Genomic DNA, 25,328 nt, shown 5'->3' on the forward strand with positions numbered 1-25,328 from the left:
AAAGCCACTAAACATTTTGAAGGAAATGTATAAAGCAATTTCAATAGTAGCATTTTAAAGGTCAGACAGACAAGGGCAATGTTTTCATAAGGTCTCTCTCCTCTTAATAGAACCAGCAGAACATCTTATGGTTATTCTGCTGTGGGTTATGTAAAGCTGTGGAGAGACAAAGGTTGTTTGCACTGCAAAGGCTCATGTAACACCAGAACATAAAATATGAAGTAACTGTTACAGCATAATTGCTGTGGTAAATGAGGAAGAAGAGACGATAATGAGTGCAAATTGCTGAGACTGTGTGGCAGCTGGTAAAGTTATCAACTATAAATTTAATATTAAAATTTCATTTGGATAAATTATTGAAATGTTTGTTACATGAGTATCCAGAAATGATCCTAGAACCAGGGGTCATCCCATGAAATTGATTGCCGGGAAATTTAGGACCAGCAAATGGAAGTATTTTTTCACACAACGCATAATCAATTTGTGGAATTCTCTGCCACAAGATATGGCAACAGCCAACAACTTGGATGGCTTTAAGAGGGGCTTGGATAATTTCATGGAGAAGAAGTCTATCAATGGCTATTAGTCGGAGGGCCACCTCCAGCCTCAAAGGCAGGATGCCTCTGGGTACCAGTTGTAGGGGAGTAACAGCAGGAGAGAAGGTATGCCCTCAATTCCTGTTGTAGGCTTCCAGTAGCATCTGGTGGGCCACTGTGCGAAACAGGATGCTGGACTAGATGGGCCTTGGGCCTCATCCAGCAGGGCTGTTCTTATGTTCTTATGATCAGTCATAGGTACTCACTGATGCTTTGCATTAGTTTTCTTTTGTCATTACTTTTATTTTCCTTCCATTTATGTAATACTAGTTACATTAGGCCCGTTGCAATAACGGGCGCTAGAAGACCTTTGGGGCCTGTTCCTTTTCTCTCTCCTCCGGCCCCCCCCCCGTCTCCGGCGAGGCCGAGTGCAGCCGCCGCTGCCATTGGGGCTGGTCACCCCGCCGCAGCTGCTACCGCCATCGGGCCCGGTCGCCCTGCTGCCACCGCCATCGGGCCCGGTCGCCCCGCCACGGCCGCGGCCATCGGGCTCTCTTGCCCCGCCACGCATGTGCAGAAGCCACACATGCGCAGAACACCCATCAGAGACACGGACGCAGGCACGGACGCAGGCACCCTAGCATTTTATTATATAGGATGGTTTATATTAAACCATTCCAGGTTCCCCGCCCCCCCCAAAAGTTTTGCTCAGCAACAGTGAAAACATAGGCAGTGTGTTTTCACTGTGGGAAAACACACTGCCATTATATGGCAATTCATGATTGGACTTTAAATGCTTTTTTTGTAGGTGGGTGTAAACATCCTGTTGCCCTGTTGATGTGGCTGCACAGAAGTGAGGACCCAGTACCCACATCCACAGAGTGTGCTGTGTTTCTGCACGGTGGAACTATGCACCACTTATAATTTGTTTTGCTTCTCTCTCTCTCTCTCTCTCTCTCTGGTAGCGTACTGCAGTGGAACCAGAATCTTCTCTGTTATCCATTGTGTATGAGTAATGTCAACCAACACAGTTGTAAGGAGGACTGGATTACACTTTTAAAATCCCAACCACTATTAAGTTTGCAGCAGGCGCGAAGGGAGGCTGGCACGGGCCGCTACTGTGGCCCCCCTGGCCCCGCCCCCACATCTGATGTCAGACGCGGGGGCGTGGTCTCCCTCCCAATGCTGCAGGCTCTGCGGCCCATTTGGGACTGGGAGCGGCTCCACTGCGTTGGCAGCGAGGCCAGAAGCAGCTCTCCCTGCCTTTAAAGGCAGGGAGAGTTGCTCTAGCCCACGCTGCCAATGCAGCGCAGGCCAATTTCATTCCCAAATGCAGCCACGCAGCCCCATTGGAGAGCGAAATAATGCCCCCTGTGTCTGATGTCAGACGTGGGAGGCATGTCAGGGTCATGAGGTGCGGCCCCTGATTGGCAGCAGCCCGGGTTCTTTGAACCCATTGGCCCAGTGGTGGCTCCGCCCGTGGTTTGCAGTGATATCTTATTAAGGTCTGTCTAGCTGATATCTCTTTTGAACCACAAGTACAGGTTAGGGTTGCACACACAAACACACACACAACCCCCCCACCCCCCCACACAAGAAGAGGTCTGCCCTGGGATTTGCTGTCAGGCAGAGCTCAAGCATAACTCACAGCGAACACATGTGCAGAGTGCCTTTTTCTTTCTACCACGATCAACTGCAGAGTGAGTTCCTTGCATTACTGTTAACTGCAGAGTACCCACCCACCCACCCTCCATACACCCAGGATTAAAGGGCAGGCAGGGATTCCAGATAGAATCCCTTTCCAGGGATTCCAGATAGAATCTTTCTTGGTGCTGCGGTGCAGGGAAGAATACCTCTCTTAAGTGGTACTGACATCAGACACGGGGGCGTGGTCGCAAGGCCCCGGTTGGGAGTTAAACCGGCCAAAAGGGAGAGTCGCCCTGCTTGGGAGTTAAATCATGCCCCCCCCCCGCATCTGATGTCCGACACAGGGGCTGTGTCTGGGATGCCAGAGAACTGGATTACACTTTTAAAAACCCAACCACCATTAAGTTTACAGCAGGCACAGAGCGAGGCTTGCACGAGCTGCTACTGTGGCCCCCTGGCCCCGCTCCCACATCTGACATCAGACGCAGGGGCCTTGATCAACAGTGGCCCGGGTTCTTTGAACCTGTCCACTCAATGGTGGCTCCGCTCCTCCTGCTCTCCCCTCACTTGTTAGTCAGCCTCCTCGTGCTCTGCTGCTATCTTCATCTTTTAGACCCTCCCAGCTCAGGGTATTTTCCCTCTAGGAACATGGGAGAGACTCAGGAAACAGTTTCCATGGTATTTCAGTATAAAACTTAGTAAATGCCCCCTTGCACGGGCGCTGTTGATTGCCCCCCACTCCCAGGATCACGAGAGACGGTGGTAGAGAAGAGAAAGCATTGTTCAGTTGATTTGCCCCTGCTTAGTCCCCCAAATCATAAGCGCAACCACCTCATACACCAAAGGCCTGCAGTGCAGTATCAGAGAAAGAGTGTTCCTCAGTTCTCCCAGTCCACCCCAGTATTCTACCCAAATCAGAGGTGCAACTGCCTCATTATTTGGTAGCAAAGTTAAAAGAACACACACACCTCACCCCATGTAGTTTGCTCACCTGAATAATTTTGGGGCTTGTTAGTAACCTGGCAGTAAAGCTAGAAGCCAAAAGCAGAAGAAAGCCAGTCACATAAGCTGCAGTATTCTCTGCCGCAGACAAGCCCAGAAAGTGATGTCATGTCATAATCACATCAGTCATTCAATAGAGAGTGCGTTTTCAGCTTCTCTCCAGGACTGCAGTTTTCAGCTGACTTTGAAATACTTTTTCAGAAACATTGTAACAGGTAAAGCATTGCCCCCCCCCCCCCAGGTATGGTATGAGTAACAGTTGACAACACACTGAAATTCAGGGGGAATCCATTTAACTACATCATCAGCACGTCTGCGTTAGCTGCAATCACTATGCAGTCACGAGGAAAGCCGTGCAGGAAGAAAGATCCCGCAGAAGCACAGGTTGCAGCAGAAAAGGCAAAGCTCGTTAAAGCAAGCCCCAAAGCCAGCGCCTAGCTGCAGTCAGACGCACTTCATTTGTAGCACAGCAGCACATTACGCTTTTGGCCCGCGAACCGAGCAGAAACACAGACTGCCCAACAAACGGGGGAAGTCGAGAAATTAGTCCAACTCTACGCTTTTGCTATCTCTAGCATCACCGGCGGGAAAGAGCGCGCCACGCCCCTTTGAAAGAGCACGCTTCTCCCCGCCCAGCCAGTCGAAAGTCAGCAGAACTGGGGAGGAGAAGGAGGGAATCCCGGGGAGGCGTGGTCACAGCCGTGGCCGGCCGCTCCTGCCTGGAGTGACGGGCAGGAGCAGACAATGAGCTACGACGGGGTTGCTGGCCTGGAGAACCTGAGGGAGGCTGCCGGGTTCGCAAGGAACAGCGGCACGCGCGCGCGCCCCTCTTTTTAGCAGCAGCCCAGTGAGTAAAGGGAGGCAAGCTTGAGGGAGGTGTAAATGTTGCTTGGGGAAGTGTGCAGAGCCTTTTCTCCTCCTTCGGTGGCAAGCTGCTTTCCGCTTCTTTTTGTCCCTGCTCCCTGGCTCCTTCTTGTGCACGCACACCCTAGCGCGTCTTCTCCCGGTTTCGTGGCCAAGCCAGCCCATGGAGAGCATCCCCCCCTCGCCATTCTCTTTTTGGGCTTACGGAATCTTCGCTCTTCTAGACAAAAGGGCCGAGCGGGAGGGGACCTGCTTATTATGCACACACACAACCAAAGCAGTTTCACAGATGCGTGCCTTTCTTTAGCCCGCCCACCACCCCTCTATAAGAAGAGCCCTGATGGGTCCCTCCAGCATCCCCCAACAGCCACATACTCTTGAGATGTCCACAGGTAGCATGAAGGCAGTAGCCCTGCCCTGCATTTGCCTCCAAGCACTCATGTTCACTGTATGTTCCTCCTGAAGATGGGGGTTCGTTTAGCCCTCGTCATAGCTAATCGTTCGTGGATGTGTCTAATCCACTTTTAAAGGCGCCCAAGATAGTGACTATTCCCATGCCTCGAGGCGGTAAATTCCCTGTGTTCATTATGCATTCTCTGAAAATCTGCTTTCTTTTGTCTTTCCTGATTCTTTTGCCAATCATTTTCAGTGGATGAGCCCAGTATTCATTGGATGACTGATTCCAAGAAGAACATTTTCTCTCTGTCAGCTTTCTCCACTTCACCTGTACTTCATAACTCTTATCATGTGAGGCCTGTTGTCTTTTCTAAAATTAAAAAAAAGTTGCAGAAGTGCGGCACACATACAGCAGGAGTAGCCAACTTTAGGCTTTCCAGCTGTTTTTGGACTACAACTTCCATCATCCCTAGTTGCAAAAATTGCAGCTAAGGATGATGGAAATTGTGGTCCAACTGCAGCTAGAGGGCCTAGGTTGATGTAAAGCAGGCCTGCTCAACTTTGGTCCCCCAGCTGTTTTTGGACTACAACTCCCATAATCCCCAGCCACAGTGGTCAGTAGTCAGGGATTATGGGAGTTGTAGGCCAACATCTGCAGGAGGGTTGAAGATGAACAGCCCTGAGTACAGTAATCTCAGTTTCCTGTGCTGTCCTCGCTATAGAAGACGTTAGTCCACATTTGGTTGCTTCCTCTTTCACAGTCACATTCCTACAGATAGACATTGCATGCACTTTCTAAGAGTACATATTGATGTATGTTTACTGCTGCCATCATAATTGCCTCTTCTTCCCCCACCCTCTATTCTGTTCAGTCCCCCCTCATTTGTTTGCAGTGCATTTAAAAATGATCATGTTGCAGATGGGACTACATTAAATATACATGTTCCAAACATTTATCCCATCCTTTGATTCCATAGTAGTAATCAGTGGTTCTGTGGGACAGTAAGTGCTGCTTATCCTTTTCTTTGTCACTCAGTTAGAAGTATCATTTTGATCTGTAGTATCCTATTCCCTGCTTAGCTCTACAAAATATTTTAAATATGTGGATGCCAGATTTTGGACCCAGTTCATAGACAATTATGTTTTCGCGGTCATGCCTGACCACATGCCCTGACCTCATTTTTAATTTGAAAATAAGAAGCAGTTTGTGTAACAGACCCCCAGTGTGAAGTAAAGTGAACAACTTTGTTTTTTAAAAAAACATTTCTCACATAATTGCTACATTTGGTGTATTTCCCCAGTTTTTCAACTGAGACACTCTTACGCAAACAGCTTTCAGTATGGAAATGAGGTCAGGCCATCATGCAAAGACTTCAAAAAGGCATGTGAATTGACCGCTCTTTGAGGTTAGGGAAGTATATCCAAGGGCTGACATCCAGATTAACATTTCATGCATGCTACTGAAGAGTAGCTATATTTGCAGCTCTCCTGCAACCCTCAAGGACATATTTTCAGGAGGCACAGTGGACCGCAGAGGAAAAGGGGAGATCTCTAAAAAATTTCCCTCCCTGGTAGCACACACAAATATGCATTATTAACCTAGATGTCAGGCAGTGTCTTTTGATCCTTTTGATCCAAGGAAGTTGGCATAAGGTTTGCCAAGAATGCATATGAAATACATTCTCTTAGTGCAAAAATGCAGTGAATAACAATGCAGTGAATCATTTTTTAAGGAATGAAAGGGCTGGTTTTTATTCCAAGGGGCATACAGTTCAGTCATCAGTAAAAGGGAGATGTTAGGCAGAGAACAAAATGGGGAGAATATGTGACTGTAACATTGAAATCAGTGGGATGAAAATAGTTAACTTTAACTGGATCATGCCCTCCCCACTGTGTGTGTGTTTTAAAGCTGTAGTCTAATTAAAATAATTGTATATGCACATATTTTGGGAAGGGAAACCCATTTTTAATTTTTCTTTTTTCTTTTTGCCAGCTTTGGGGTTGTTTGTGAGTGCATGTTGGAATGATTATATAAAAAGCCAAATTATTGCTGAGGGTCAGTACATTTTTGACAATTTAATCCCTCATCATATGATTCTGATCTGGGGACATGCTTTTGTAGCAGCTTGTATCTACATTCCTGCACAAAAGGAGTACTTCTCCAAACAGATGGCTGGCACTGACAGCTTTGGCAGCGCTCATCAGACAGTTGGATGGGGGTGTATTTGGAATAGGTCCTCCACCCAGAACAGACGATTGGCGTAGACAGGCTCACAAGCATGCTCACTTCCACAAGAGGTGCAGTATGTATAGCCTATAGATGCAATGTTCCCCACTTCCTTCAGAATCCTAGCACACTCTTGTGCACTCCTGATCTAGAAAGGTGATCTGTCTGCTGAAGCCTGTTCCTGTATCTGAATGAAGGTGAAAATATTTACTCACTTCATTGCAGGGTGTTGTTTTTTTAAGGATTAAATTAGCTTCAACATTTGGCTTAAAGTAGACAATAACTCTTATATGCTACAAGTCCCTAAATAATAGATGGTTCATTCCCTATTGGAATTCAAGGCAGATATAATTTCTGTTATTGTGCTGTTAATGTTTGGTTAATAATATGCCATACTTTATTTGTAAGCTGGAACTTTGTTTATAACTAATTTTCAGCCAATATGTTGCAGACTTGCAGTTTAAGTCAGCAAAAGTTAGTTGTGTAAAAGAGTGTGCGACTGGGAGAGGTCTGCTATATGTGACAACACCTGCTGAGGCTCATTTGTTGAGCAGGCAGGACAGGGCCTTCTCAGTGATTGCCCCCAGGGTATGGAACTCACTCACAGCTGAGATCCCCATGGCTTCCTCTCTCCCAGCCTTTCAGAGGAAATTTAAGATTGTCCTTTTTATCCAGGCTTTTGGCCAATGAGTGCTCCCCGGCTCTGTTTTTATAATGTATCTGTACTTATTTTCAGGTTGGGAGGTTGTTGTTCATTTTTGGAAATTTATTATTGTTGCTAACTGCGTCTGCCCAGGGGTCTTAGGACAAAGGGCAGTATATAAATAAGCAATGTTGGCCCTGAAATATACGACAATCAAAAGCAGTTTCCAGGCTGCGTTCTCTTCAGGTAGTTTTAACTTCCACAGTAAAAATAAACAACTGATTAGTGGAACTGCAAGATTTAGTCCACTTAAACATATTTTGATCAATAAATAATGTATCCCTGATCAATCAGACAGCAAAATTGTTTTAATGTTAATTATTTTAAATATATGTATTTGCAAAATGCATTAAGTATGAGGTGCTTTGTAGGAAGAGACATTCCTCCTCTTTCACATAGCAGGGAATGCTTCTTCTGAGATACTTTGCTGTGCTGTATGTGGAAAAGCAAAGCATTTTCCTCCAGAGCTATTGTTTCATTCATATGCAAACTTCATCAGTTAATTTATTATTATTATTACTATTATATTATTATTATTATTAATTCAATTTCTATACTGCCCTTCCAAAAATGGCTCAGGGCGGTTTACACAGAGAAATAATAAATAAATAAGATGGCTCCCTGTCCCCAAAGGGCTCACATTAAAAAACAAACAAAACACAAGATAGACACCAGCAACAGTCACTGGAAGCTCCTAGTATGAAAAACAAGCAGTGCTCTGTAAGCTTTCTTTTTATCTAGTCACAATCCTACTAAGCAGAGCTCACTATATCTTCCCTATGAGTCAGGGGATGAAAAAGATAAGTGGAAAGTGCTATTATCTACTTCTGAAGACAAAGATCACACTTGAAGAGCACAGATAAAATCCCCAGATCTTGAGGTCTTGTTCCCAGGATCAAACTGGGCACAAATACAATATAGCAATTATTTGTTGAATCATGTCTGCCATATTTACATACAAAGCAAGAAGTGGGTCCGCTTCTGACATTGAAGGCTTTATTATTGCTGTTTCGTATACTTTTCAACAGAACAAAATTCCTAAAGGAGTTTGTAGAGCAAAATAATAAGAAAATGGTTTTCTGTCCCAGAGGATCTCTCAAACTGAAAAGCTCAAGGAAGTCACTGGCAGGAATCAGGAGGCGGCGGCATGGTGCTAACCCAAAGGGCTAGCTTATGATGTTCATAAGCTGAACATCAGTAAGCCGCTGGAGGGCTGCTGTGGATGGGTAGGGACAGTTGCGCTACCCCTGCTATATATGAAAGTGCCAGTAAAGGTGTCCCTTTGACCAGTTATCAGGGTATAATTGACCAAAGTTCTGCTTACTGAGCAAAGAGGCACCTTTTAAAGTGGCTATCTCCTTATATTTAGCATGGTTGAGTCACCTTAAGTGGCGCAGCAGGGAAATGCTTGATTAACAAGCAGAAGGTTGCCGGTTTGAATCCCCGCTGGTACTATATCGGGCAGCAGCGATATAGGAAGATGCTGAAAGGTATCCCCTCATACTGCGCGGGAGATGGCAATGGTAAACTCCTCCTGTATTCTACCAAAGAAAATCACAGGGCTCTGTGGGCTCCAGGAGTCGAAATTGACTTGACGGCACACTTTAAAGGAACTGTCTCTATCCAACTCCAGCACAGCAGCCCCCCAGTGGATGTTACTGGTGTCCAACTTATGTTTCTGTTTAGACTGTAAGCCCTTTGGGGACAGGGAGCTATCTTATTCATTACTTTTTCTAGGTAAACTGCTTTGAGAACTTCATTTAAAATATGTAAATATTCATAATAATAGGATGCACTGGTGACTGGACTTGAACACTCTCCAGCATTGTTTTTCGCCCAGCCCAGCTTACTTCTGGTATTGGAACCAATCTGGGAGAAAAATGCCTGGGATGATAAACTAGTGGAGGGAGGGGGATCAACTCCCCTCATCTCCCCCACCATCACTAGCTTTAAACATGAATGAGGCAGGCATATCATTTTTTTTTAAATGCAGTGCCACTGTCTCCTCTCATTTGATCCTGAGGTGTTAAACCTGTGTCTGGGCTACACCAGGTCAGACGGTGGGTGGGGCTTATCTCGCATAACAGAATGTTCTTCCATATACCAAAATTCCCTCCACATAGAAAACTTGCATGCCAAGGATCTGAACCCAGCATGTTTAGTTTTCATGTGTGGAGGGGATATTATTGCACGGATAGGCATTCATTCATGCGAGCTCCTTTCTTGCAGAATGAAACCATACAGCCATGCACAGGTTTAACATCTCAGTGAGAACCAGGCCTGAGTTGTTACCTTGATTTATTATGGATTGTTGTAAAAAGTTGCAAACAGCAGGCCTTTCTTCAAAGAGAAAGAAACAAACAGCAGTACTTTTTGCAAGAGGCTTCTAGTGCAGAAGTAACCAGTGAGAGCTCAATTAATACTAAATTGAGTGTGTCCAGTAGATTTTTCCCCCTTATCTTTAAGTATGCTGCAGATCAGTTGTTTTGAGTCATCTGCAGGCCACCTGGGGACAATTTCTAGTTGTCAGTGGTGACTAACAAACATGCTAATGACGAGACTGATGTACTGTACCTGTACTCTCTTTCTTATCTGTTAGCAGAATCTACTGGGTGAACTCCTAAACACTCTGCGTATAAGCCAATTCTGATGTCATTTTTAGTATTGAGGATGGACTGATAATTGGATGACACTTATTTTATTTATTTATCAAATTTGTGCACCGCCCCAAACTTCTGTCTCTGGGCAGTTAACAATAGCATAAAACAGTAAAATATATACAAAAACTTAAAACAATTTAACAATTTAAAAATCACCTACAAATTAAAACCTTAAAATTTTAAAGAACTAAAAAAGCTTGGGTGAAGAGGTGGGTTTTCAAATACTTCTTAAAAATTGTCAGAGATGAGGAGGATCGTATCTCAGTAAGGAGCACATTCCACAGTCTTGGGGCAGCAACCGAGAAAGCCCGTCCCCATGTGGCTGCCAGCCGAGCTGGTGGCAACTGGAGACGGATCTCTCCGGATGACCTCAATGGGCGGTGGGGCTCATAATGAAAAAGATATTCTCTTAGATACCCATGGCCTAAGTCATTTAGGGCTTTATAAGTTATAACCAGCACTTTGTATTATGCCTGGAAACCTACTGTGTAACTCTATCAACAAACCTACTGTGTAACTCTGTCAACAAAGGAGTGATGTGGTCTCTCCAAGATAATCCAGAGACCAACCTGGCTGCCGCATTCTGTACCAACTGAAGCTTCCGGACTACGTACAAAGGCAGCCCCACATAGAGCGCATTGCAAAAGTCAAGTCTGGAGGTTACCAACTATGTACCACTGTTCTGAGGCCGTTCATCTCAAGAAACGGACGCAGCTGGCGTATCAGCCAAAGCTTATAGAAAGCCCCTCAATGTGAGATACCAGGGAGAGGTGTGGATCCAGAAGTACTCCCAAACTGCGAACCTGTTCCTTTTGGGGAAGTGTGATCCCATCCAGAACAGGGAGATCAAAATCGTCTCTGGAGTTCTGACCCCGCACAATAAGTACCTCCGTCTTATCTGGATTCAGCTTCAGTTTATTCTCCCTCATCCAGAAGGAGAGGAGAGCTGGTCTTGTGGTAGCAAGCATGATTTGTCCCTGTAGCTAAGCAGGGTCTGCCCTGGTTGAATATGAATGGGAGACTTGATGTGTGAGCACTGCAAGATATTCCCCTCAGGGGATGGAGCCGCTCTGGGAAGAGCAGAAGGTTTCAAGTTCCCTCCCTGGCTTCTCCAAGATAGGGCTGAGAGAGATTCCTGCCTGCAACCTTGGAGAAGCCGCTGCCAGTCTGTGAAGACAATACTGAGCTAGATAGACCAATGGTCTGACTCAGTATATAGCAGTTTCCTATGTTCCTATCCAGCCCATTACTGCTTCCAGGCAGGCATTTAGGGAGGATATGCCATCTCCTGAAGAAGTTGACATGGAGAAGTAGATCTGGGTGTCATCAGCATACTGATAACACCCCACTCCAAATCCCCTGATGATCTCTCTCAGCAATTTCATGTAGATGTTAAAGAGCATTGGAGCCGTGGGGGACGCCATACTTAAGCTCAGATTTTGAAGAGCAACAGTCTCCAATTGACACCATCTGGAATCTGTCCAAGAGGTAGGAGCAGAACCACTGTAAAACAGTGCTTCCCACCCCAACAGTTTCAGACATTCCAGAAGGATACTATGGTCAATAGTATCGAAAGCCGCTGAGAGATCCAAAAGGACCAACAGAGCCTCTGTCAATTCCCAATTGGAGATCATCCATCAGGCTGACCAAGGCAGTCTCCACCCCATAGCCCTCCCGAAAACCAGTTTGAAATGGGTCTAGATAATCAGTTTCCTCCAAGACCACCTGGAGCTGAGAGGCCACCACCCTCTCAGTCTCCTTGCCCAGCCATGGAAGGTTGGAGACAGGCCTATAGTTGCTCAACTCTGAGCGATCTAATGCAGGCTTCTTTGGAAGAGGTCTAATAACTGCCTCCTTAAGACATGGAGGCATCCTGCCCACCCTCAGAGAAGCATTTATGTTTTCTCCGAGGCCTCCTACAACAACCTTCCTGCTAGATCGAACAAGCCATGTTGGACAAGGGTCAAGAGAACAAGTGGTAGGCCTCACCATTCCGAGCAGCTTGTCCACATCCTTAGGAGTCACAAACTGAAACTGATCCAGGCGAACCACATAAGAGGAGTCGCTGGACATCGCCAGTTCAGACATAGAATTAATTGTGATGTCTCCATCTAAGTCGGCCTGAATCCGAGAGATTTTATCTGCAAAAAATTCTTTAAACACATCACAGCGGGTAACTGATGGCTCCAAATTCTGATTCAAGGAAGGTGGGGCACATACTAGTCCCCTCACAACCCTGAACAACTCTGCTGGACGTGAACTCACAGATGCAATATGGGCAGAAAAGAACCGCTTCTTTGCCACCTGTATTGCCTGAGCATAGATCTTTAAATGTGCTGTATGTCGTAATCTGTCGGATTCGAGTAGAGTCTTTCTGCACTTCCGCTCCAGTCGCCTACCTTGCCGCTTCAGCCCCCATAGATCTTCCATATTCCAAGGGGCCAGTTTTGAAGCGGGTTGGAGGGGACGCTTAGGAGCAATCGTGTCTACTGCCCTGGTGAGCATGTTATTCCAATTTTGCATTAGGGCATCAACAGGATCACCTGCAAAGCCAACATTAAATCCCTCCAAGGCTTCTTGGAATCCTATTGGTCAATAGCCTCTTCAGGAGGACCATTCTAATAGGCCCCTCGCCTCTGCAGAGATGGGAAGTCGTTGTAAGCCTAACCTTAACCAGATGGTGGTACGTCCATGACAATGCGGGAATCACAGGAGTCCCCACCCACGGAACACCACCCTGATCAGAGTAAAAGACCAAATCAAGCGTGTGACCTGCAATGTGCGTCGGTTCAGAGACCACTTGAGATAGGCCTATAGTTGTCATGGCCGCTATGAACTCCTGAGCTCCTCCTTGGCTCATGTTTGAAATAGCAACTCTCCACGATTGCCTGAAGCTAGGCTCTGTAAACATCAACACTTGTATCCAGGGGCAGAGCTACCACTGGGCCAATGGGTTCAAAGAACCCGGGCCCCCAATGGAAAAGGCTGACAATGCCCCATGGCTTGGGCTCCAGAGGAGCCCAGAGCCAACTCCCCCCTCCCACGCCTGGGCCGCCGAGAGCCCGGGTGAACTCTACGCCAGTTATTTCAGGCAGCACTGACTGCCCGATAGAACGTTTTCCCCTTCCTCTCCCTCTCTGGAAAAGGTCCTATCAGGCAGCCAACGTTGCCTGAAATGACGAGCTGAGAGCTCGTTCCGGCTCTCGGCAGCCCAGGCCATGCCCCCTTTGCATGTGACACATGTACCATCATGTTGCCCCAGTTCCTGCCACACATGCGCTTAGCACTGTGTGTGCGGGGCTTGCCACATACATCCTAAGCGTTTTCTATGTAAAGATTGACTCATTCAGTATTGTCTACACTGACAGGCAGTGGCTCTCCAAGGTTTCAGGCAGCTTCCTATGTTCCTAACGTTGATGCTGTTCTCCCACGACCTATTTCTTTCCTAGCTCCATGTCAGGGATTGAATCTGGGAACTTCTGTATGTAAAACAGATGCTCTACCACTGAGCTACAGCCCCCAATATTGGAAGCATTCAAGCCTTAAAGCAAAGTTAACTAGATGTTTCAGGTGGAAGACATAGAGATTAAACTTCTGAAACATTGTTCATGCCAACAGTGCTAACAATGGAAGAACAATCACATGCAAATTAAAGCAGACCACAACATAGTAGACGTGCAAAATATTGGGAAGAAGGGAGAGAAATTAAGTTTTTTGTATTGACTCAGGGCAGAAAAACTAGAAGGGTGACTGGAAGGAAGACGGCTGGGGAGGTAAGGAGTTCTTATCTGGCTTCTATGCTCCACTCTCCTCTGGGTGGGGAAGAGTCTGGCCAAGGCTTTTTCTTTGCTCTTGTCCTCCTTGCTGTAGCCTGTTTGTTATCAGGGGCTGAACTCACTCTAATTGTGTTTTATATATTCTGCACCTGGCCAAACTGCCTGATTGGTGTGGGTGTGAGACACATCCATTGGGCTTCTGAGATCTTGGCCTTTATTAGAGTGGGCTGCAGCGAGAGGATTAGGGTGGAGGGAGGTGGCCTTCAGAGGTGGGACTGAGGGCTGGCATACTAACTTGAATGGCTAGAGTAGATTCTTGCTCACTTCACTCTTGGTGAGATGGGGTTGAAGTAGTTGTAATGTGTCTGGGTTCATCTAGAGATGGGGAGACAGGGGGTTCCTTTGTTGAATGTGGGGCAGCTATTCCAGTGGTGGTGGGGAATAGATGAAGTAACATTGGCAGGTCAGCAGGCTGTTCCAGGGGAAGGGTAGTCAGAAATTTAATAGCTGTCTCCACTTCCGGCTGTCCTGCCAGCTCTGTGACCTCGGGGAGCACTGCCAACAACCCACATAGCCTTACCTTGCTCCTCTGCAATGCCAGGAGCATTGGTCCAAAATACACCTGAGCTCATCCATTATTTGATTATGGATGAAGGGGCTGACCTGGTGTGTATCACCGAGACTTGGTTGGGGGAGGCTGGGGGCCCCATTCTGGTCACAGCTTCTTCCTCCGGGGTATTCTGTAGAGGAGCAGGTGAGGGGACGTGGGCAGGGAGGTGGAGTGGCTGTGGTCTGTAAGGATAACATCTCCCTTAACAGGGTCCCTGTCGAGATATCTGACCATACTGAATGTGTGTACCTACATTTGGGGACCATGGATAGATTGGGACTTCTGGTGGTGTACCAATCGCCCTGCTGCCTGATGGAATCCCTTACTGAGCTCACGGACTTGGTCTCGGAACTCACGTTGGAGTCTCCCAGACTTTTGGTGCTGGGGGACTTCTATGTTAATTTCGAGACCAATTTGTCTGGGGTGGCTCAGGAGTTCATAGCGGCCGTGACAACTATGGGCCTACCCCCGCCCCCCTTCCCCCCCCCCCCGCCAGAAAGAAAGGTTTATATTTGAAAAATTCTTCATCTCAAATTTTCCATCCTTCCTCCAAGAAACTCAGTGTTTCAGACAGGACTCTTTCTCAGCCCTACCTGGAAATGCCGGGGATTGAAAGCAGATGCTTTACCACTGAGCTACTGCCCTACTCCCTTTCAGTGCTTCACTTGTGTGTGTAGGCTTTTAAGCTTTCTCCCTTCCACACACAGACAAAGAGCCACTTCCCTAGGAACATAGGAAGCTGCCATATACTGAATCAGACCATTGGTCCATCTAGCTCAGTATTGTCTACACAGACTGGCAGCAGCTTCTCCAAGGTTGCAGGCAGGCATCTCTCTCAGCCCTACCTTGGAGAAGCCAGGGAAGCAACTTGAAACCTTCTGGAAGCAGTCAGGAAGCACTCCAGAGCATCAACCTATGTATCATTGCTTGGAAGATACTTTGCTTCTTCCGATGTACGTGACCAATAGAAACGCTTTCTGCTTGTACTTTGAAAAAATATGCATCTTACCCAAAATTCTTTATATACCTGCCTTGAAACATAATGTCTGAATGAAAACTTGTTTCCAAACATCTATCCTGTGCAAGTACACTTGTCAGGTTGCTGGGTTTGGTCACATCTCCTTATTGAATACACACTTGGTGGAAAATGAGAATTTGCTGCTGTGTAATGAATGTGGGAGCTTTAAAAAAAATTCTTCACCTGAATTTTCAAGTAAGCCTAGTCTCACTAGGGTCTAAATAATTTGAGATGGCCATGCTGGGAACACAAATATCTTGGATTTTGTTTTGGAAAAGTATTGTTGATGCAGGCCATATTGGAAATAACCATACAAACCAGTTTCTTAATTAAAAGTATATATATAGAGTTCACAATATTTGTATTTTCAGATGTTGGTTTTGTTCTGTTTAGGTACTGAAAAGAAAAATCTTCTCAGGATGTTTGCAAAAGCGACAAAGAATTTTGTGAGAGAGATTGACTGTGGAGGAGACTTGATCCCTGTATCCCGCCTGAATGACTTGGATAAATTGCAGTTCCTGAACTTCGTGACAAAGAAGAAGAAAACCTGGTGCTGGCAAAAGCCAAAGTACCATCTCTTGTCAGTCACATTGAATGATGTGCTTGCTGAAGGCGAACCTGTAAAACCAGGTAGAAGAGTTGCACTGCACTGCAGGAGATAAGCAAAAGGGCAAAGTGCAGCTGTTAATTTTATTTTCAGTATTCCATATCTGCCTATTGCAGATTTTTCTGCTTCTCTTTTATAGGATGTTTTAAACTTTGAAATATTCAGCACTATTTAGAAAGCTAGATGTTGCCCTGTTATAGCATTTAACTTATCTTATTCTTGGCTTTAATTTTACAGTGTATATATACTGTCCTTATTTAAACCATAAAGTGATTTCTTCCATGCAAACAATGCTTAGTTTTGAATGACACTGCTATGTTAAATATCTTATTGATTTATTACTTTATTATCCGGCCCTTTCTCCAAGAAGTTCAGGGTGACATATATTGTTCTTCCACATACCCGTTGATGCTTATGACATACCTGTAAAGTAGGTTCGGCTGAGAGAGAGTGTGACTGGCCCAGTCACCCAGTGAGCTTCATTGCTGAGGGGAGATTTGAATCCAGCCCTAGTCTAACCCGCTAACCAATACACTGCCATGGCCCACATGGATACCATTTTATAGAATTGATGTTCTGGAGCACTTCTCTGGAGTGGCTTTGGATATAAAATGCAAGAATGCCAGAGTCACTCTAGTGTGCTTCGTTCACTGAGGGGTATAGTTGGCACTCCCTCTCACACTTCTGAATACCATAAGAAGTGTCTCTTAAATTGAGATGCAAAAGGGCATTTGAGCTGATCCCTTTACCAAATCTTTACACCCTGACTAAAACCAAACAGAAATCACTTTCATCTCTGTGTTTGTTTACTCCTTTCCTGTGCAACCTGATTCTGGCTCTCATTCAGCTTCTAGCAAAGTTCTTGCAAAAGGTCAGTAAAAGTCTTTGTTTCAAGTCCTTGCATCACAGCAATCTCCTTGCTGTTTCTGACAATGCATACATCAGTAGTCTCACAGAGTTCTTTGTCTGGAGCATGTAAAAATAAATTACAGGCTGTTAGGTTGCTAACATTTCCTTCAGGGCTAGCACATGGCTTGTTTGAAGATTCCAAGTTCTTGCATTCTTCCCTGTCCTCCAGAATAGGGAGAAAAAGCACACTGCAAGGTAACAGAGGACTCTGCAATGACTAGTGCATTCCTGAAAGCCTTTTCCAAAGATCAAAGAACTCTCTGGAACTAGGTACCATAAGTCACAAGATGTTGCAACTGGAAAGGACCTTTTGGTTTCCAATCAAGGACTCTCTTTAGACAAGGGAATGAGACTCTTCTGTGGATAAAAATGATAATTCTTCCCCAAGAAAACAATAGTCTCATGTCTTGATCCTACACTTCTACAACAGTTTTTTGTTTGTTTATTTTGCTTCCAACATTGCTGAAGCATCCTGCAATGCTGATCTAATATAATTATATTTTATGATATGCTGATCCCCTCTCAAACACTTTTGTCGTGTAATGCATATTAGGAATGGGTCATTAACTTCTAGGATGAACAAATGTTCAGTGTTTTTGCTTGTTCTGTCTGTTGGTAATAGTTCAAAAACACAGGATTTGCAGACTGTACCAAATATTAAACTACCTTTCTTCTATCTTCCAAAATGTCAGTTCCATAGATGTCCAATCTTTTCTTGTCCCCTTCTATTGTACTGTCCCCTTCTACTGTAATTCTAGGGCTTTGTTCTGCTGACTTTGGTGGAAACATGACTAGGCAGCAGCTGCTTTTTCCTCTATAACACTTTGTTATGTATGTAAAGGAGACAGCAAGATTGACTTCCCTGAGGCAATAGCTGAGCAGGAGTGATTTCAACTCACCGCCACAGTTCAGACCACTGCACACAGAGATACACCCTGCACCCAGGGGCAGATCCAATAGCAGGTGCCAGGGTACTCTGGCACCCCCTGTGAATTGATTGACAGTGCAAATGAAATGTTTGTCCCACACTCTGGACCATTTGTCATCCCTGGTGGCCAAGTGCTCTCCCGTCTGCTTTTCCTCCCTCCAATAACAGCAAGGCTCTTGCGGCCCAGCCCGCCAATGAATCTCTCTCTCTCTCTCTCCCCCACCCCTCCCTTCCTTTCAGTCACAGTGAGTCAGAGAGTGCAGTGCCTGAATTCGTGTGCATCGGTGCCAGTGTTCCCTCTTAAGGTGTGCATGCACTCACTAGAGTTTTTTTATGTCAGCTCAGTTAATTTTAGATCCCTGCTCAGGTTGAATCAGGAAGGCCCCACTCTGAATGTATGTGCGCACACACTGCCTTGATACTGCTGCCCAGAACAAAACTCGTTCTGCACACAGATGGAAAAAAAATAGAACACTGTGCACCACGTGTGCCTGCCTTCCTACTTGCATGCTGCTGCTTCCACTGTGCTTTTGCTCAGCCAAAGTGTTTGATGACTGCTCTTCTTCAGTTCTGCTGCTCCAGACAAGAGGAATTGTGATTGTTGGATTTGGTGGGGGAGTTGGGCAGGAGAGGAGAAATACCATCAGCTGGACTCTTCGGTTTGTGTCTGAATTGCTGCTCCAGGCAAGAGGAAAGGTCAAGGAGAGGAAGCAGAAGAGAGGAAGAAGAGGACAGGGAGGAAGTTTGACTTGAAAAACACCCCAGCCCAAATCCAGATTTAAACCAGAAGATAATACAGGATCTTCGTCCTATGCATACTTATGTGACAGTAAATCCCATTGGACTCAATAGGACTTAATTCTGAGTTCACATGCATAGACGATGCTGCATGTTTGGGAAGGGGCAAAACAGCCTAAATATTTGGCGGGGAATAAGACTGGCAAGTTGGTAATGCATATCTGGAAGTGTAAGATACACAAAGATTGTATTAGCTAATCTAGTAGGGGTGGGGTAAGGGAATAAAAGGCTCAGGATCAACTGAGTACACAGAGATGAGCACAGCTAGGCACACAGGGAATGTTGGTGGAGGCTTCTCAGCACCTGAGGAAGGAAGCCACTAGGCTGTGAGACTGTGCATTTGCTGGCAATCTATTGTTTCATTTCTTGCACCATCTACGTATATGACCAGCCAGAGGTCATATACGTAGATGGCGGTTCAAATTATTTTTTATTGTTAAAGTAGCCTCAAATAAGGCATCTGGCTTCTGGCATAACCAGTCTTTCTGTACCTGCTCATATTTCCCCAGTATGGTTTTGTGGTGCTTGCTGCACACAAAGATGGTGATGACGAGTGCCCACCAGGACACTTTGTTGGTTTTAAGACGTTAAAAATAAATAAATCCTGTGCCACCCCCTATAATTTCCTGCTGGATCCGCCCCTGCTCACCTTTACCAATACTTCCCAAGTGCTTATAAGGCTTAAAAGTTATAAGGATTAAAGTCACAGTGTCGCCCACTGTGAATCTCTTCTCCACTTTCAAAAGTGCCTAAGGCAATGTACAATAAACATTTGCTTGTTGCAGGCTTAAATATATGTTCTCACCTGCTCTTTTTATGCTGCTCTCTTCAGTCAGATTATCTGACAGCAGTCTTCTCCCTCTCTCTTCTCCTCCAGACAAAAATGGTTCTTAAGTAGCCCTGAAGGGGCTACTTCAGTTGGATTCTTATCTGTTTCTAACATTTTGATCCTTCAGAAGGCTTTGTGCATAGGCAAGAGGATTTTTTGTCTCTCTTCTTGTTTATAGACACACACCCTGTATCTGAGGAGTCCCTACCCTGTGTAGAAACCCCTAATTTGTCTGTGGTGTCCTTGCTTCACTGCCCTACTGGTTAGCCCAGATGTTCTGTCCCTTTATTCACTGGATCACTAGAGGTCATAGATATAGAGACAGAATGGAGCAATTTCAATGAGTCATAGATATCTTCCTTTTGGATTCATTATTCTTCCATTCCTCTTATATTATTTTAAAAAATGGTTCTGCCTTGTACTTTCGCCCTTGTTCTGAAGTTAAAATTTGTCTATTATTTGTATGCTTGCTTTTTCAAGTTGTGGTGGAATCTGACTTTGTGAAGTATGAAGGAAAGTTTGAAGACTATGTCACAGGAAGCATTGAAACTACACTTGGAAGGATCAGTCTAGGAGCCGGAGGAAAGGGTGTTGTGAAAAGTCAGTCATCTTTTGGAAATTTAAAAAAGCAAGAAGCTGACTTGAAGATGCTTATGAAGGACCTCAAGGGAAGGTAGGTATAGGCTTTAGGAGATGGTATCTTTATAAAGGTATTTTAAAAAAAAAGTTTGAGATGTTTGTCACAAAATCTGCTGTTGTGTAGAAAGGAAAACCTCTTCATGTGAAAGCAATATGGGTTGACAAACCACTTCATTGAAATATGATGTATTCTGGAGCTGGATACCTTCTAAAATTATATTTTTGAACTTGTATCTCTTCAGATTGAAATATATTTGGTATATCCACTTTCTCTGTACATTTTTTTTAAAAATCAGCTGAATTAAAGCTTTGCAATATGCAGTGGCGTAGCCACCTAATGGCGCAGTGGGGAAATGCTTGACTAACAAGCGGAAGGTTGCCGGTTCGTATCCCTGCTAGTACTATATTGGGCAGCAGCAATATAGGAAGATGCTGAAAGGCGCCATCTCATACTGTGTAGGAGGAGCCAATGGTAAACCCCTCCTGTTTTCTACCAAAGGAAACCACAGGGCTCTGTGGGCACCCGGAGTCGAAATTGACTTGACAGCACACTTTACCTATAAGAACATTGAGGACTGCTCCCCTACTGCTGCCAGCTCTTGTGCAAGTGTTTGCAGCCCCAGCTGCTCATGCACCACCATCTTCATTTTGCTTGGCTATGATGCAGGCTAATGACTGTTCTCACTGCCTCATCCAAGCAATAGCAGGTGGTGTCATTAGACCACAGCCCGGCAAAGGGAGGTGGGTGGGGACCATAAAGGAAGGGCAGGAAGCAGGAGGGCACTTCAGGAGGAAGGAGGCGGGGGCAGCCCCAATATGATCCAAAGATATTTGCCCCCCGCCCCGTTCAGTGTTAACTAAGCCCCTGCTATTAAGTTTTGCTATTGTGTTCTGATGAAATATGCCAGAGGTGAAATGGTGTGCTTTAAGAGGATCTGAATTTTGTGCTACGCATCACCTCTTGCCAGTCAGTTTCATGAAATGTTTCAGGTTCATCATAAAATGTGTTCCTTTTTAGATAGCATTTTTGAAAGGGGAACAGCTGTTCAAGAGAATATTATCTTGATGATACTTACATGATCAAGTATATATTGATGTACCTTTAGTACATCTGTGTTAATTGTTTATTTTCAAAGAGGGCAGTAAGATTGAAAGTCCCTTGGCCACAGGAATTTCTATGCTGAGTTGTGTACTTTAATCTCTCAGGTTCAAGGTGCGGGCAGTAATGCATGCTTTGGAACTTTATCACATACTTAAGCATGGTTTGAAAGGTGGCTTATTAATTTTGTAATATACAAGTAACTCTGGTTTACATGGTCACTGCTTCTTTGAAGCCATGAGAGACATATATAAATATTTTGTATGAGTGATTTGGCACATTACAGAATGATAGCATTAGACTTGAGCTTTGAAGTTTGTCAAATACATACTGAATTATCTGTGGATCTTTATTGTGAACAAAGTCGCCACTGACTGGGGTATGTGTGTAAATGCACACAAGCATATATTTTCTTTTTCTTTGAGAAAGATGCAGAATCAAGTATTGTGACAGGCGGGGAATCTGTTGAACCAAGCTACAAAGCCCATTGTTAGGATTTTTAAAAAATATTTTTGATATGTCTGAAATTAATCCACTGGAAAGCTATATTTTTGAATTGGCTTAATAGGAGAACTAACGAGACTGTGCTTGGTGGAATGTGACAGAGGATTAGTCTGGTGCTCCCTGGTCTCGTTAGTTCCTGTCTGAGGGAATAAAGCTGTGCAAGGACTGGCATTGTAAAATTGCAGCCAGTCTTTTGGGTATTGGAAATTGGGTGGTTGTTTGTTGCTCTGTTGCAAATTTATTGTTTGATTTGTAGGTTACCTTTTGAGAGCCTATGACTAAAAGGTCAGATAGAAGTACCTTAAATAAGAATACAATCAATACTCCAGTGCATGATTGAATGGTCAAATTCTGCTGGTCAATTCTAATGGTCAACCCCTGCTAACTTGGCAAAGAGGCACCTTTTAACATGGTGATTCTCTTTATTGAGCAGGGGGAGAGTGACTGGCCCTATTCACCCCCAACACAGTACCTCCAGTGACTATCACTGGTGTCTATCTTATGTTTCTTTTAGATTGTGAGCCCTTTGGGGACAGAGATCCATCTTATTTATTTATTATAGTACCCAGAATGTTGGGGGCAATATGCTAAATCATTGTAAACCGCTTAGAGAGCTCCGGCTATAGAGCGGTATATAAATGTAAGTGCTATTGCTATATTATTTCTCTGTATAAACCACCCTGAGCCATTTTTGGAAGGGCGGTATAGAAATCTAATTAATAATAATAACAATAATAACAATAACAACAACCACCACCACCACCACCTATCCACTGGGGATTCTGGGGCACTTTTATCCATATCCTACAGCAGGGTGAGCTTAATGCATGATTTAAAGAGATGCATTCTTCCTCGAAGTGTATCCATAGATCGGGCTGCTCTTCCTATCTGCTCCAGAGACAGGGCCAATAGCAAAGCATCTCAGATAACCCATGTAGAGGGGCATACCCACTGCCTTCAGTTTTGCACCCTGTTTAGCTCCAGAGCCAGAGGTGCAGCTAGGTAGTTTTGGAGCCTGGACCTAATGGGCTAACAGCTCCCCTCTGTAACATAAACATCCTCTCTATATTTTTGTGTGTGAGAGAGTCCTGCTGCTTAAATTAGCAGAATGCAATACTTTTCACACCAGAATATGCTCAGGGAAAGGCTGAAGTGTTTTCTTTTTTTCTTTTTGGTATTTTCAGAATAAATTCTGTATATGGTACTTCCCACTAGCCTGCAGATACCATTTTTTGCATGGACAGCCACTTTCCCCTCTTCCTCCCTCCCTTGCCTCCACTCACTCTGTGAAGCTTGCCAGCCATATCAAAGGCAGTGGGGGTGAGTTGGGCGAAGAAACACAGTGAAGAAACTCTTGGTAGGCACTGCAGTAGGGTGAGGAGAAGAAATGTGATGGTGGTGGGAAGCAGCAGCCCCAACGAGTGTCTTTCTCTGTATCTTTCTAAAGTGAAAAAGTCCAGTGGCCTTACATTTGTATTCTTATTATTTGATCTCCATTAAAGAATATTCCACTGCTTTTCAATATACCTGCGACCGAACGAGTTAATTCAGATGATTCCATACCACAGAGCTAGGATACCGCATTTCCTTCTAAGTCATTTTAAATCTCTGCAAGAGTGTAGAGTCTTTTTCCTTTGAACTGGTCTTAAGGAGTTGCAGAAAGCAAGTAAGAGCTGCAATCTTAAACGCACAGCATGCTGCTACCAAAAGGGTTGCTAACAAGCGTGTTTGGAATCCTGGATATTAACCTATATGAAACTGAAATGCTTAGAAGGATTCTCGCCACCCAGAAATACTAGCATGAGACCTGCAAAGTTACCACCAAATTGCAACACACCTTCCCATGCACACTTATTGTTTGGAGCCCTCAAGACAGCAAATCTTCCACTTCCCGAGTTGCATGAAAACCTTTGAACTCTTCTCCCTTTCCTTGCAACCCACATGCTCAAGCAAGTTGGCAGCTACAGTACGTGACAGACTCGCCGGCCTCTGCATAGCCAGCTTGTGAGTATGCTTCTCTTGTCCATGGGGGCAAGGGAGAGGGGGGCGGTGATCGTCCACCTGCCCTCCTTGGATTTCTGCTCTACTCTCCCATGTTGCATTGGGATTAAAAAGCAGCGCCTCCTTCCCGCCCCACCATCTCAGTCCTCTTCCTCCCCGAGAGCAGCTGGTTTGGTCAGCCTGCTGGTGCCTTGCTCTGCAACCATGCCAAGAATTCCACTGGCAACTCTGCAGCACAAAGCAAGCAACAATAGGAGAAGCCCTCCCATGACTGTGCAGAAAGGAATGTAGCATGTTGGATTGGGTAGGCATGCCGGCCGGCAGCCAGCCCTCACCACTTGCCTTTCTGTCACTTGTGCGAGTTGCACTGGCGTGGCACTGGCAGGCCGGTGGTGGTGTGGCAGTGACAATCTTTCGCAGCAGAGAAGGGGGGGACCAGCCCAGAAGTCTGATCCAAGTGGCGCCACCATTTGGAAGTCTGGTCCAAATGGCTCCAAGGCTCTGCAGGAGCTTCAATGACTTGTCTGTCCCGGTGTCTCTAGGAGAGAAAAGAAGAAGAGACGCGGCTGCATCAGCCAGCTGGGATGTTTGCTCTTAGTCCGCCCAACCTCGTTTGATTGCTAGGACAGTGGAGGGCGAAAGAAGTAGCAGGAGAGAGGCTTCCATTCCAGATGAGTCTGCCTCTTCCACGCGCTGTGAGCTGTGCAAACCTCAGGCAGACTCTTGAGTCCCAGCTCAAGAAGTGGCAGGATTCTAAGATGCAGCCATGGTCTCCCAAATGGAGAGGGCCCCACTTCCCCTTCAGTTCAGCAGCAGCCACTGTCTCCCAGTAGTGGGGAATGGGTTGAATACACAGCAGGCAATGTTGGGGGCACAGGCACTCCCACAATCGTCCTGAAGGCGTAAAGTTTCCAAGGGCCAGCATAAGTATCCTAGCTGGGATACATCAGATATGGGTTTTGGCAGCCTCCAACAGCCTCAGGGTTCAAGCAGCTCAGTGCTGGTGTGGGTGGATTAAATCCCTGAATATATTCGAGTCAGATTCAAGGAGCTGGTCCTAGAGGAGGTTCAGAAGCAAACAACAAGAGGCCTTCTCCTTACCAGCTCAGGATAGACCCCACCCCCCCAAAGGCAGGAAAAACCTCCATTACAGAAGCGTTAGGGACCCCCTGACTCTGTAGTGCTGGCCTCCCCAGATAGAGGGTGACCACCACTGAAGAGATGCCAAGAGGCCTCTGCTCACTCCAGTGAGGGCTCTGATTAGGAGTTTAGGCCACGCAGATGAACAGGGTGGGGGGGTGGGGGAGCTGGAGGCACCCATCTTGCCTCCTCTCCAGCCTGCTCTCTTTGAATTCAGGAGAGTTCAAAAAAAGGTGGGGAAATCCTCCATTAAAGAAGCCTCAGCTCCGATTCTGCTGTACTAAACTCTGCAAGTAAAGGGTGGACGCCACTCCAAAGAAATAGAGAGGCCTCTGTTTGCTCCTGTGAGGGTGGTAATCGGAGATCACCTCAGCCACATAGACCACTCTGACAACCCAGAGGCACCCACCCTCTCTCCTCAAGCCTCTCCAGCCC

General features: G+C 45.6%; 1 protein-coding gene across 3 annotated transcripts in view; it reads left to right on the forward strand.

Annotated features, from left to right (window-relative positions):
* The first annotated feature begins 3,785 nt into the window (after positions 1–3,785).
* The window catches only part of GSDME (gasdermin E), a 51,915-nt gene continuing 30,372 nt past the window's right edge, over positions 3,786–25,328 (forward strand). The window contains exons 1-4 of one of the 3 annotated variants that reach the window (XM_053266351.1): positions 3,786–4,032; positions 4,699–4,796; positions 15,833–16,069; positions 19,991–20,183. In XM_053266351.1, coding sequence (XP_053122326.1) covers positions 15,859–16,069; positions 19,991–20,183 — 404 coding nt within the window. In that variant the 5' untranslated portion in view covers positions 3,786–4,032; positions 4,699–4,796; positions 15,833–15,858. Of the gene's footprint in view, positions 4,033–4,698; positions 4,797–6,743; positions 6,870–15,832; positions 16,070–19,990; positions 20,184–25,328 lie in introns of those variants that run through there. The other 2 variants (XM_053266350.1, XM_053266352.1) reach the window with 2 other exon arrangements.

This window comes from Hemicordylus capensis, chromosome 6, assembly GCF_027244095.1.
Source record: "Hemicordylus capensis ecotype Gifberg chromosome 6, rHemCap1.1.pri, whole genome shotgun sequence".
NCBI classification, from domain to species: domain Eukaryota; kingdom Metazoa; phylum Chordata; class Lepidosauria; order Squamata; family Cordylidae; genus Hemicordylus; species Hemicordylus capensis.